This window comes from Schistocerca piceifrons, chromosome 1 (genome assembly GCF_021461385.2).
Source record: "Schistocerca piceifrons isolate TAMUIC-IGC-003096 chromosome 1, iqSchPice1.1, whole genome shotgun sequence".
Taxonomy (NCBI): domain Eukaryota; kingdom Metazoa; phylum Arthropoda; class Insecta; order Orthoptera; family Acrididae; genus Schistocerca; species Schistocerca piceifrons.
This window is the reverse complement of record NC_060138.1, coordinates 651,621,752-651,637,030: the sequence shown is the minus strand read 5'-3', so window position 1 is coordinate 651,637,030 and position 15,279 is coordinate 651,621,752. Positions and strand designations below refer to the sequence as shown.

The window sequence follows — 15,279 nt, the reverse complement described above, 5'->3', positions numbered from 1 at the left end:
AGGTCAAAAATAGGCGGAGCCAAGAGACACGAAGGGGTCTGCTTTAGGATGGGGGAAGGCGTCCAGTTCAAGGAACTTTTCAGTACTCGCGTGGCTTCTCCTGGCATAACTCTTAGCTATACCGGGCCAAATATCTGACGAAATAAGTGTCAAGCGAAAAAACTACAAAGACGAAACTTGCCTAGGTTGAAGGGGGAAACCAGATGGCGCTATGGTTGGCCCATGGGATGGCGCTGGGATAGGTCAAACAGATGTCAACTGCGTTTTTTAAAACAGGAACCCCCATTTTTTTTACATATTCGTTTAGTACGTAAAGAAATATCAATGTTTAGTTGGACCACTATTTCGCTTTGTGATAGATGACGCTATAATAGTCACAAACATATGACTCACAATTTTAGACAAACAGATGGTAACAGGTAGGTTTTCTAAATGAAAGTACAGAACGTAGATACGTTTGAACATTTTATTTAGGTTGTTCCAATGTGATACATGTACCTTTGTGAACTTATCATTTCTGAGAACGCATGATGTTACAGCGTGATTACCTTTAAATACCACATTAAAGCAATAAATGTTCAAAATGATGTCCGTCAACCTCAATGTATTTGGCAATGCGTGTAACGACATTCCTCTCAACAGCGAGTAGTTCGCATTTCGTAATGTTCGCACATGCATTGACAATGCGCTTACGCATGTTGTCAGGCGTTGTCGGTGGATCGCGGTAGCAAATATCCTTCAACTTTCCCCACAGAAAGAAATCTGGGGACTTCAGAACCGGTGAACATGCGGGCCATGTCATGAAATATACTATTCAATACCGCTTCAACCGCACGCGAGCTATGTGCCGAACATCCATCATCTTGGAAGTACATCGCCATTCTGTCATGCAGCGAAACATCTTGTAGTAACATCCCATCGGTAGAGCATTACGTAGGAAATCAGCATACATTGCACCATTTAGATTGCCATCGATAAAATGGGGGCCAATTATCCTTCCTCCCATAATTCCGCACCATACATTAACCCGCCAAGGTCGCTGATGTTCCACTTGTCGCAGCCATCGTGGATTTTCCGTTGCCCAATAGTGCATATTATGCCGGTTTACGTTACCGCTGTTGGTGAATGACGCTTCGTCGCTAAATACAACGCGTGCAAAAAATCTGTCATCGTCCCGTAATTTCTCTTGTGCCCAGTGGGAGAACTGTGTACTACGTTCAAAGTCGTCGCCTTGCAATTCCTGGTGCATAGAAATATGGTACGGGTGCAATCGATGTTGATGTAGCGTTCTCAACACCGACGTTTTTGAGATAGCCGATTCTCGCGCAGTTTGTATGCCACTGATGTGCGGATTAGCCGCGGCAGCAGCTAAAACACATACTTGGGCATCATCATTTGTTGCAGGTGGTGGTTGACGTTTCACATGGGGCTGAACACTTCTTGTTTCCTTAAATAACGTAACTACCCGGCGAACGGTCCGGACACTTGGATGATGCCGTCCAGGATACCGAGCAGTATACATAGCACACGCCCGTTGGGCATTTTGATCACAATAGCCATCCATCAACACGACATCGACCTTTTCCACAGTTGGTAAACGTTCCATTTTAACACAGGTAATGTATCACGATGCAAATACCGTCCGCACTGGCGGAATGTTGCGTGATACCACGTACTCACAGGTTTGTGACTATTACAGCGCCATCTATCACAAAGCGAAAAAAGTGGTCCAACTAAAACATTCATATTTCTTTACGTACTACACGAATATGTAATAAAAATGGGGGTTCTTATTGAAAAATAACGCAGTTGATATCCGTTTGACCTATGGCAGCGCCTTCTAGCGGGCCAACCATAGCGCCATCTGTTTACCCCCTGCTAGCTAGACAAGTTTCGTTCTTTGTAGTTTTTTCGTTTGACGCTTATTTCGTGAGAAATTTGGTCCGGTCACTATCAATGGACCACCCTGTATATTAAACTGATCGGGAAATGAACTGCTAACCACTTGAGAGTACTTAAAAACAAACTTTTTGAAATGTTTCAATACTTGGACGAAAAAATTAATGTTTCCCTAATTTCAGTGCAGTAGGCAGTCGTGTGGATTACTGTCGCTTTGCCACTGAAACGTAAACAAATGAGCAATTATGAGAGATCGCCTCGAACGCGGTGACAGCGGGCTCTTACTTGGTGGTGGTCTGGGCGATGGTGAAGCCGACGGGGCTGTCGCCATTGAGGTCGTCGTTGACGGGCCAGCCCTGCTCGGCGGCGGCGCTGAGGATGTCGTAGGCCATGGGCGGCTGGTGCGGGAACCTGGTGACAGATAGAGGGCCGCCGCGGCCGTGCAGCGCCGGGCCCACGCGCTCCAGCTCCAGGTTGTCCTCCGAGTAGCGGAACCAGGGCAGCACGTCGCGCCACGACCAGCCCTCGCAGCCCTCCTCCGCCCAGCGGTCGTAGTCGCGCGCGTGGCCTCGCAGGTACATCATGCCGTTCAGCACCGAGCAGCCGCCCAGCACCTGAGGGGCACAACCGAGCAGCGGTCTTAGGGTAGGGTGGAGCTTTCTAAATCGTCGGCCTATGAGAATAGAAATAAGAAAATATTCTACTGTTCAGCCCACGTGTGAGGCTCGGACGCCATTGTGTTACAGCGCCATTGCTAGACAGGTCGTACACAATTGCCAAAAATCTTGTGAGCACGCTGTTTAGGTTTTTACGTTGGTAACGCCACGTACCGCTCTATATGAAAATCACCGACTATGCGGTGTGCAGTCTGTGACTGGTTGGACTCATTGCTGGAATATTCGCTTCTGTAGTGTTGGGCAGTTGGATGTGAACAGCGCGTAGCGTTGTTCAGTTGCGAGTGAGCCGCCAGCAGTGGTGGATGTGGGGAGAGAGATGGCAGAATTTTGAACGGACGATCTGGACTTGTGTCCGTCAGAAAAAGGAAATTTGTTTAATTGGATGTCACAAAGTTATATATTATGAATTTTGAACGCTATTAAGGTAAATACACTGTTTGTTCTCTATCAAAATCTTTCATTTGCTAACTATGCCTATTAGTAGTTAGTGTCTTCAGTGGTTAGAATCTTTTATTTAGATGGCAGTATTGGCGCTCGCTGTATTGCGGTAGTTCGAGAAACGAAGATTTCTGTGAGGTAAGTGATTCACGAAAGGTATAGGTTATTCTTAGTCAGGGCCATTCTTTTGTAGGGTTTTTGAAAGTCAGATTGCGTTGCGCTAAAAATATTGTGTGTGTCAGTTTAGTGGTGTTCAGAATAAGTAAAGAGAAAACTGTTTGAGTACGTTGAGTTTTACTCAGCTGCCTTTGTATCAAATAACGTAGAAGTTTACCAGCACAGTAATTCATAATTGTTCTAAGGGGACGTTACAAGCTTTTTCCAAATACATTTAAACCAGACAGCAATCATCTAGGAGGAAATAGAAGAGGTAAGACAGTATTGCTTAAAACAACCGGCCAAGCAATGTTAGGTCTGTTTAAAATAAGATGTAGCCATATCGGTGGCACAACTTTTTTTTGTCAAATAGACTATGGTTACAACTGCACTAGGGCAATATCCACCAGAATAAAAAATTACATGGTTTACATGTAAGAACACTATGCGTAAAAAGCGTCTGAGCCAAAGTGCTGTCGTCAAATACGAAATGCCACAAGAATTAAAACCAAAATGCAAAAATAAAACATGTTTGTCTACTGGATAAAATATTCCATGGAAATACAATGGCAGCAGCAAGGTCGCTCAGGCGCAAGAGATGCATCAACACAGCCACTACCGAGAGCCTAAAAAAAAATTAAAAAAAAGTTGTGCGACAGATGTGGCTGTATATACATCCTGTAATTACATAACGTACGCTTGCTCGATCCCAGCCAATAAAAATGTTTAAAATTTAATATAAGATCTATAGTTGAAATACATTCATGCTATTTACGTATCTTTCCCCTACCAGTTGTTTAGGATCCACCAGGTTGGTCAGCAGAACTACTACCGGTATCAGTTACAAACTTGAGCAACTGTTTACATTTAAAAAGTAACAAGAGAATGGGGCTATGGAAATAAGTGTTCGTAAGGCTTCTTCAATCTGAATGTAATATGTATCATTTATTCTTTATTGCAATATTCATGTGGCCTAAATATAAACAAATTACAAAATTTGGTTTAGGTAGAATTTTCGATCTCTGGAGACGTGCTGCTAATGTACGAAATGCTGTGAAGGGGTTTCATCCCCGCAAAATACCATCACACAAATTCTTTCCTCCATCCACATTCCTGAATGATTAGTCCTTTTCTGCTACAACAGAACCAGAAGTAAACCCAGGCCGTGCAACTCCTCCTAATCCTCAACGAAATTCCGAAAGACAGAGCTCGGCAACATCTCCATCATTTTCTTCTGCTTTGCCAACTACAACGAAAACAAACGGTACTACATGTGCGAGGAAAGAGAAAAATTCAGCTTGTCATCTGACATCACCATCTCAGTCTTACAAGAAGGAACAAAAAGCTGCGTTTGAAAACTCCTCAAGAAAGAAGGTGAAGGGTTGCAGAAATCAAATGTACAAGAAAAATCTTCAAATGAAGAACAGGATTCATTTTCATCATCACCTAAAGCTGAACCAGAGAAAGAAACGTACCTTGAGGTTTCCTAAATATGAAATATTATGACACTAGATCCGTGTAGAAAGTTGAATGGATCAGGTGTGAAAAGTGTGGGGACTGCTATTCCACTGTCAAAAATGCCTCTAATAATGTACCTTTTCATACGAAACTTGAGACTATGATCTATTCACTACTTCAATTTAACATGCCCAGTAAAATATTTACTACTGTTTGAGGCCCAAAAAGTTGAAATGATTGATTTAGTCCCATCTTATTCCATAAAGGGGTTGGTCAAAAATATGGAAACACTGCGAGAAATGCAAGCTTCAGCATAAACGGAGGTGCTGGTCAAACCTGCAAGCAGCGCTGCTGTACATGACCATGAACGGCACCTGCGAAAGTCCTCAAAACGTTGCTTGCATCAGTCGGTGTTAGAACAGTATTCCGCGTTGTTGTGAGTGCGTTATGTAGATGTTACGTGAATTAGAACGTCGGGAAATTGTTGGCGCTCGTATGATGGATGATTCCTAAACTAAGATACCCAAATGTTTAGTGTTTCAAGGGGCTCCGTATCAACAACTTATACCACATACAGGGAAAGCGGAGAAAACATCATCCACGAAGTCACAACGCGGACGAAGGTGTGTGTTGAGTGATCGTAACAGGCGATCATTGAGGAGCACTGTGACGAAAAATAAGAGGGCGGAAGCTGCAAAAGTCACTGTAGAAATGAATGTCGCATTCGCGAGCCCTGTCAGCACATAAACAACACGAAAGGAGGTCCACAAGGAGGGATTTGGTTGGCGAGCTGCAATTCCAAAACTACTCATCAGTGATGCTAAGGCCCACAACAGCGAAACGTGGTGCCGAAGCATAAAACCAGGAATACGGAGCATTGGAAGGAAGTCATTTGGTCGCGTGAGTCTTGTTTCACACTATTTACAACTTCTGGTTCGAAGTGTAAAAGAGTGCGGGGGTGGGGGACGGAGTGTTGGGGATTTGTGATGATTTGGTAAGCCACATCGTGACATGCCGTAACCCCATAGGTATTCTGCAAGATCGCATTACTGCCTTGGCCGGATTATGTGGCCAATTTGAGTGATCAGGTCCATCCACATGTTACAACGTTTTTGCCCAAATAGTGGTGCTGTGTTGCAAGAAGATCGTGCCTGCTTAGACACGGGTCACATCATCCAGGACGGGTTTTGTGACCGTGACGATTTCCCCTGACGACCGCAACCATCATGTTATGAGCCTTTGTGGTCTGCTTTGGAGAGAAGGGCACGTGATCGCTATCCACCTCCATCACTGTTACCTGAACATTCGACTATTTTGCAGAAATAGTGGTATACGATTCCCTTGAAACGCATGCAGTATCTTTACTTAAGAGTTCCGAGACAACTGGAAGCTATTTAAAATATCAGCAGTGTTCAGATAACGTATTAACCACGGTAATGTGCCTTTGTTTGTGTTTCCGAACTTTTGTCCTCCCCTGTAAGTCACTGCATACTAGAGATGCACATCATCGTCTGCAGCTCACTGTCGTTGTCGTGTGGCCTATCAAATGAATCGTCACTAATTGCTTTACACTTGATTCAGATACTGCCAGTCGCTTGCGCCATTCCCTGTCACCTTTCGAGACCACTTTGCCAGATATGCAGCTTTGTATTTTATATTCATTGCCCACTGTTGATCCTTAGTATTATGTAAGATGGAGGTCTTCTCTGCATGTCTCACAGTGAATATACTTCTGTCAGTATTCGAAGTAGAGAGTTACATCGCAGGAATGTTCAACAGACCGTAATGTGATTTTGCTCTGTACCTTTTCACACACTTAACTGACTGAGTGTTTGCCGGCCGCTACGGTCGCAGGTTCGAATCCTGCCTCGGGCATGGATGTGTGTGATGTCCTTAGGTTAGTTAGGTTTAAGTACTTCTAAGTTCTAGGGGACTGATGACCTCAGAAGTTAAGTCCCATAGTGCTCAGAGCCATTTTTTTGACTGAGTTTTTCAGGACGGTTCAATAGGAAGTCAAAAAACTCCAACGATCTGCTAGAGTTGCCTCAAGACAATGGAAAGCTCCAAGAGATAACAGACAACTACCTACTGAGTGTCACTTATTCTCTCTTTTCTCCATAGTATAAAGACTTGCAGCGAATGCAAATACTTCCTGTATCGTAAACGTTCCGTAACTGACAACCGGTACAAACAACACGCGACATGCGGTAATTCTGAACCACAGGCTTTCTACCCTGCTGCAGCAAGCAGCGCTTCAGATACATGACCGTCCGTGTGACAGGGGCCTTGTGATTTACGGTAGTTTTCTGACTGAAGTTAGATGCTTCGAAAACCCATTAGGCTATCGCACCCTGGAACTGCAGATCAATCAGGTATTTCCGCTAGTTTTGAAACATGGGAAGTGCAGTCATACGGCTACACGATAGAACATACAAAAATATAAAGGATATCAATTCAACCAAATACCCAGGCATTAAAATTACGAACAACTTAAATTGGAACCACCACATAAAAAACGTTGCGGGAAAGACAAAGTGAAAACTAAGTTTTATTAGAGAACACTTAGAAGATGCAACATATCTGATGAAGAGACTATGTACACTACACTTGTCCGTCCTCTTCTGGAGTACTGCAGCACAGTATGGACAACTTCTGCAGCACCCATTGTATGTTAGCGAAGAATCGACTCTGGGAAAATTGGAAAAGAAGAGAACAGAAGAGTTTGAGGTGTGCTGCTGTACAACGATGTTGAAAACGAGGTGGACTAATAAGGGAAGTTATTAGGGGGTTCCCCGCAGAATCGGCGAGGGGAGAAACATGTGGAAAACACCGACAGGAAGAAGGGACAGATCGACAGGACATGTGAATAAGACATCAGGAAATATCTTCCATGGTACCTGAAGAGACTGTGAGAATGTAGAAACTGTAGGGGAACACAGGAATTGGTACAAGAGATTTCATGGTGTGCTGCACCGAAACAGTCAGAAGCCTGATGAAACAAAAATGTCAATGTCCTTACCAGGCGTATAGACGTACTAACCTGAGAATGTTCAAAGAAGGGAAGTTCATTTTGTGTTGTCGCGAATCAGAGGAGAGAGCGTCACGGATATAACACACAAGTAGGGATGTCTCCCTGCATAGGGAGAAGTGACCACCGTAAAGTAATTCAAGAAATAAGACCAGCAATGGAAAGATCAACGTCTTCAATTTTTCCGAATGCTATCCGAGAGTGGAACAGTGGAGAAATAGTCTTAAGGCACCGCTATAGCCCTCTATCAAGCAAGTGTGAACTACAGAGTAGCCTTGTAGATTTACGCTGTCAGACCAAAATGTTCCGAGGCTGTTTTTATTCCTCACGAATAAGCGACGTCATTGCGGTAACTGCGGTGGCAGCTTGAACGAAAAACGGTAAACAACGGACGTGTACTGATCAGTCAGTTGTGAGCTAGCAGTGTTAAGTGGTGGACGTACGGCCTAGTGTGTCGACGTCGGTATGACAAAAGTCGCAGTCTAGCGACATTTCTAAATCAAGACATTCTGATAATGGTTTGACGAAGAAAATGTGTGTGGAAAGTTTGCAGGTGCAGACCGCGTAACTAGTCTGAAGGTTTATAAGAACACTCACGCATTTTTCATTTTCGTCTAGAAGTATTTCCGACTTCACAGGCGCAGTGAGGCGTATATCCTTGTCCGACTTGTTACTGTGTCTGTATCGCGAACAGTGGCTATTTTACGGTGTCTTTCAATAAACGTGACAGTCACCCCAAAAGTGACAACAGAGCGGTACAAAATGATGGTAATGTACAAAGTAGGCACAGTAACACGCTTCCATACTGCACTGCATTACTCGCATTACTCGAAACTAGAAGATAACTGACCTACTGTTATGGTAAGAAGGCGAAAGTGGACAACAGGTGCGGGAGGCTATGATTGTAAGAAATCAGTTCGTGAAGTTCGAATAACAAGTACACTGTACAATAACATTAAAGTGACCATCCAAGACCTTTCGCAGTGCGGATCGCTGCGAGACGTCCAGGAAGAGATTCAACGAGGTTCTTGAGGGTACCGACAGGGATGTAGAGCCATGCCGCCAGCTTTCTCGGCTGAGGATCCAAGGCGCGAACAGCCCGATCAGGGTGGTCCAACAGATTCTCGATTGGGTTTAAATGCGGGAAGTTTGGTGGCCTGGGGAGTGCTCTTCGAATCACGAACTCTTCGAACCACGCACGTACTCTGCGAGCTATGTGACCCGTTACATCGTCCCGCTGGTAGAGGCCATCTTGCAGAGGAAAACATACTGCATGCACCGGTGGACGTCATGGTCTGAAAGAATAGATTCAAACGTGTGCTGATCCAGTCTGCCTTCCAGAATGACGAGATCATCCAGGTAATGACACGAAACATTCCACAGACCATAGCACACCCTCCCCTCTTCTGAACCCTCCCGATAACAATTGCAAGATGTTTGTTTTCAGGCATTTTAGACCGTACACGCCAGCAACTATCTGTCTTCTGGAAAGGCCCCCTGTCGTCATGAAGTGGACGCACAGTTGCGAGACTGGCGTGTAAGTTCCATCTTTCGTCGCCGATGTAAAGCAGTCAGCATGTGTGCAAGAAACAGGCATCTGCTGCGGAGGCCACTGCGCAACAAAGTTCGCTGATCGGTCATTGTGGACACATTGTTGGTAGCCCTCGTTGCTCGACATTTGCTCGTCTATTCCCCGGTACACATCACCCCAGCCATCGTTCAAATGCTTCAAATGGCTCTGAGCACTATGGGACTTAACATCTGCGGTCATCAGTCCCCTAGAACTTAGAACTAATTAAACCTAACCTAAGGACATCACACACATCCATGCCCGAGGCAGGATTCGAACCTGCGACCGTAGCGGTCACGCGGTTCCAAACTGAAGCCCCTAGAACCGCACGGCCACACCGGCCGGCAGCCATCGTTCACCTTTGGCGTCTACGGCTCGTGCTGCACCACTGTTGAGCGCTGATTTTGGATATTTGCCGTGCACGGCATTCTTTAGCAACGGCGGGACGGGAACAGTTTACAAACTTAGCCTTTTCGGAATTTCTTCCACCCTTGGCCCGAAAGCCAGTGATCACGCCCTTTTGGACGTCAGATAAAGCGTTCCATTTCCGCCTTAAGATAACTACTGCACTGCTTCCCCCTTCCCCCCCCCCCCCCCCCCGACATGCCTTGTAAACCCTCCTCCACTGCTATTTCGACCACCTGACGTCTGTGACTGATTAATGCACGTTGCGTCGTACAGAGGTGTCTGTCAGATTAATGTGACTGGACAGCGTAATTTTAATCGGATAGTACCTGCTGGATGGGCTTCGCTTGATACGACCGGTGTACATTGTACTGTAATGGGGCTGTGCACGTAGTGCTGTTTGAACAAGTCGATACGTCTTCTTCAGTGCCGAGAAAGCGGCGGTGCTGAAGGAGAGGGGAAGACAGGTTCATCCCGGCGGCGAACGAATGCCGTTGCCGGGCGAGCTGTCGGCAGAGAGATAGCGGCGGGCCGAGGCAGGCCGCAGCTGTATTTTTAATGCCGCCCCCGGAAGCGGGCCCGCTGTATTATTCAGGCCGGCGCGCACGCAGGCGCCGGTTCCTCCGGTTCCTCGACGGCGCAGCGCTGCGTCCGATCGCCGGCCACAAATCTCGGCAGCCGGGCGAACGAGGAAGCGAGCGGCAGCTCGGGACCCGGCCGGCGGCGCGGCGCCCTCGCCATTTCTGTCACGCGCCCTTTACGACGGCCAATAGCGGACCTGCAGCCACCCTGAAAACTGTAACGGCGCGTGCTTCCGGCGCGGGGCGGGGCGGCGCCGCGACCTTACGCGCAGCACGCGCATCGACTATTCATAGTGCGGCCGACTTACTCCGCGCTGCAGGCGTGCTCCCGTTCCTGCCGCTGCCCTGGCCGAGGACGCACGTGCGCGGGCGAGCGCACCGCCCGACCACCCGACCACGGTTAGCCCCGTTCTCGACCTCTGGGCACGGAACGGTGTGGAACACTTCGGCTGGCACAGACTGTAAGCGGCACGCGCAGCGGGAGCGCACTCCGAGCTCCACTGTAATCCCCGGTAATACTAGTCTTATCATCATACTAGTCACGTTTACAGACAGTTGCACTACGCAGTTGACCGCAAACTGTTCTCGAATTTATATACATTATTAGGCACATCTGCTTCCTTCCGTCCCCAGCCAACTCTCTAATGTACTTAATTATCTCACTTCAAATTAAGAGATATTGAACATACCATCTGCTCCGATCCTTTCAGACGTGACTATCGGTTAGTTTCATACAGATGGACTAAATCCGTCACCCGAGCACCGCCGGCCGGGATGGCCGAGCTGTTGTAGGCGCTAGTCTAGAACCGTGCGACCGCTGCGGTCGCAGGTTCGGACCCTGCCTCGGGCATGGGTGTGTGTCATGTCCTTAGATTAGTTAGGTTTAACTAGTTCTAAGTTCTAGGGGACTGATGACCTCAGAAGTTAAGTCCCATAGTGCTCAGAGCCATTTGAACCATTAGAACTTGTGCAGCATGCTCCCTGGGCCGTACCACGTCTGCCACGGTAAATTGTTACCTTGGCAAAACTGAAACCTCTAGAAGGACGATTGGACGAAACATGTATTTTTGTTTCATTTACTGCAATGGATCCCATTTTATGTTCCCTTATTCCATGTGTGACTGTCACTGAATGATTGCACAATTGAGACCTTAGTTACTCCAACGTACATTATGCTCAAATAACTGATGGTAATGCGGTCGGGTGACGTCGTCGACAATCGCCGATATTTCGTTACGAGCACATGCTGTTGCTTTATAGGCCAAACTGCCATATGTAAGCGATGTGGAAGGGAATTTAAAACCTCTGTTTGCAAATAAATTTCGGAAAGATAATACAAACACACACACACACACACACACACACACACACACACACACACACACATATACTCTAAACACTAGAACACTAGCGTCACCACAAAACCAAAGATGACCGACGACAGTAGATACCGATGCTGAAAATCAAACCCCAACAGTCGAGGTACCATTAACTCTTTCCCTCCGCTTTTTGTCAATGGAGGGAACATACACTCCTGGAAATTGAAATAAGAACACCGTGAATTCATTGTCCCAGGAAGGAGAAACTTTATTGACACATTCCTGGGGTCAGATACATCACATGATCACACTGACACAACCACAGGCACATAGACACAGGCAACAGAGCATGCACAATGTCGGCACTAGCACAGTGTATATCCACCTTTCGCAGCAATGCAGGCTGCTATTCTCCCATGGAGACGATCGTAGAGATGCTGGATGTAGTCCTGTGGAACGGCTTGCCATGCCATTTCCACCTGGCGCCTCAGTTGGACCAGCGTTCGTGCTGGACGTGCAGACCGCGTGAGACGACGTTTCATCCAGTCCCAAACATGCTCAATGGGGGACAGATCCGGAGATCTTGCTGGCCAGGGTAGTTGACTTACACCTTCTAGAGCACGTTGGGTGGCACGGGATACATGCGGACGTGCATTGTCCTGTTGGAACAGCAAGTTCCCTTGCCGGTCTAGGAATGGTAGAACGATGGGTTCGATGACGGTTTGGATGTACCGTGCACTATTCAGTGTCCCCTCGACGATCACCAGTGGTGTACGGCCAGTGTAGGAGATCACTCCCCACACCATGATGCCGGGTGTTGGCCCTGTGTGCCTGGGTCGTATGCAGTCCTGATTGTGGCGCTCACCTGCACGGCGCCAAACACGCATACGACCATCATTGGCACCAAGGCAGAAGCGACTCTCATCGCTGAAGACGACACGTCTCCATTCGTCCCTCCATTCACGCCTGTCGCGACACCACTGGAGGCAGGCTGCACGATGTTGGGGCGTGAGCGGAAGACGGCCTAACGGTGTGCGGGACCGTAGCCCAGCTTCATGGAGACGGTTGCGAATGGTCCTCGCCGATACCCCAGGAGCAACAGTGTCCCTAATTTGCTGGGAAGTGGCGGTGCGGTCCCCTACGGCACTGCGTAGGATCCTACGGTCTTGGCGTGCATCCGTGCGTCGCTGCGGTCCGGTCCCAGGTCGACGGGCACGTGCACCTTCCGCCGACCACTGGCGACAACATCGATGTACTGTGGAGACCTCACGCCCCACGTGTTGAGCAATTCGGCGGTACGTCCACCCGGCCTCCCGCATGCCCACTATACGCCCTCGCTCAAAGTCCGTCAACTGCACATACGGTTCACGTCCACGCTGTCGCGGCATGCTACCAGTGTTAAAGACTGCGATGGAGCTCCGTATGCCACGGCAAACTGGCTGACACTGACGGCGGCGGTGCACAAATGCTGCGCAGCTAGCGCCATTCGACGGCCAACACCGCGGTTCCTGGTGTGTCCGCTGTGCCGTGCGTGTGATCATTGCTTGTACAGCCCTCTCGCAGTGTCCGGAGCAAGTATGGTGGGTCTGACACACCGGTGTCAATGTGTTCTTTTTTCCATTTCCAGGAGTGTAGTTCTTCGCAGAATTTAAACAAAAGCATCCATCTCTATTTATTAAGTTACTTGCTAATTTAATTTTATTTCATTGTTTAAATGACGTTTTCACCATTTTCCTGTACAAACTCCTTTGTGCAATACTATTAGCATGATTTCGGCCTTAAGTCGTTATCAAGTACAACAACGATGGGTGTAATTAGACTTTGTTAAGTAAAATCTAGTTACATCCAACATTTTTGTATTTGATAATGGCTTAAAGCCATAGTAATACAAAGTAAAGAAGGTATCAAACATTCCCTTAGAAAAATTAACAATGACAATGCTGGTAAACCTCTTCCGTTATTTGATTTTCAAACAACTGAGCGAAACTGAACGTACTCAGACATTTCTCTCTTTACTTATTCTAATCAACAGATAAAAGACACACTATACTTTTTTTAGCGCAACGCAATCTGACTTTCAATAATCTCTACAAAAGAATGGCCCTGACTAACAATAACCTATACCTTTCATGAATCACTTATCTCACAAAAATCTTCGTTACACGAGCTACTGTAATACAGCGTGCGCCAATACTGCCAGCGAAATAAAAGATTCTAACTACTGAAGGCACTAACTACTGATAGGTATAGTTAGCAAATGAAAGATTTTGATGGAGAACAAACAATGTATTTACCTTAATAGTGTTCCAAAGTCATATATATCAGTTCATGACATCCGGTCTTACAAATTTCGTTTTTCTGACGGACACACGTCCAGATCGTCCGCTCTCAAAATTCCTGCATCTCTCTCCCCACATCCACCACTGCTGGTGGCTCACCTCCAACTGCACAACGCTACGCGCTGTTCACATCCAACTCCCCAACACTACAATAGCGAAAATTACAACAATGCCAACCAGCGACAAACTGCACACAACACAGTCAGTGATTCTCATACAGAGCGCTGCGTGGCGTTACCAACATAAAAACCTTAGCAGCCTACCTACAAAGGTAGTACACTCAATTGCCGAAAATATCCTTCAAACATTAATACATGTCTGGCCCAAAAAATGAAATGATTATCAATTTAATTCCAACTATTTCCTTAATAACGTTGTCCCAGTAGCTGGAAGTGCATGCCAGAATCTCCGTGTTGTTAAATTCCGTAGGACGACAGGTGCCAAGACAACGTTCTGCAATAGTGGATTTCCTCGGCTGATGTAAGCGTATCTGACACTTATGATCAGTACACCCGTACTCCGTGGACCCGATAGTCTTACCAAATTATGACGTGCCACAAGTGCAAGGAATACGGTAGACACCCGTCTTAAACAAAGCAAGATCGTTGTTTACGGAACCTAAAAGGACCTTGATCTTAGATGGAGTTCGGAAAACATTTCACATCATATTTCCTCTAAATAAGATCAATTTTGTTTTGAAATGCTCTCTGTGCACAGCTGAGAGGCCGTAGTCTTGAATTCAAGTCAATATTATCATCGTTCACCAGTTGCTCTGCTGGTCGACAGGGCGACGCACTTCACGATACGGATAAGAAGCCTACTCACACTGAATTGTATTTACACGTTGATAGTTGCCACAATCCGGCTCAGCGTGAAGGGCTATTTCGTACCTTGGTTCATAGGGCACAAGGACCCTGACAGAGTTAGTCAGAATTTCTGTAGTGGAAAACAGATCAGACGAGCGTTGCGATACCCACCGACCGTGGGCCGGGTGAGTGATGATAATACCGAGGTGGCACAAAAGTCTATGATATTTTTCGTTACGCAGGGGGCATTTCAAATTCAAATGGTTCAAATGGCTCTGAGCACTATGGGACTTAACTTCTAAGGTCATCAGTCCCCTGGAACTTGGAACTACTTAAACCTAACTAACCTAAGGACATCACACACATCCATGCCCGAGGCAGGATTCGAACCTGCTACCGTAGCGATCGCGCGGTTCCAGACTGTAGCGCCTAGAACCGCTCGGCCACACGGCCGGCGGGGGCATTTCCAACCGATTGATTGTACTAGGTGGAAATATGACGTGAGGTGTGCTTTTAGGCCCCGTCTAACGTTAGGATCATTTTAAATTCTGTAAAGGATGATCTTGGTTTGCCTAAGGAAGGTATCGACGGTATTCCTTGCAG

General features: G+C 46.8%; 1 protein-coding gene across 1 annotated transcript in view; it reads right to left on the bottom strand.

Annotated features, from left to right (window-relative positions):
- Nucleotides 1–15,279, bottom strand: part of LOC124787137 (glucose dehydrogenase [FAD, quinone]-like) — a 204,024-nt gene that overhangs the window by 94,738 nt on the left and 94,007 nt on the right. Inside the window, exon 4 of the mRNA XM_047254316.1 lies at nt 2,185–2,513. Coding sequence (XP_047110272.1) covers nt 2,185–2,513 — 329 coding nt within the window. The remainder of the gene's footprint in view (nt 1–2,184; nt 2,514–15,279) is intronic.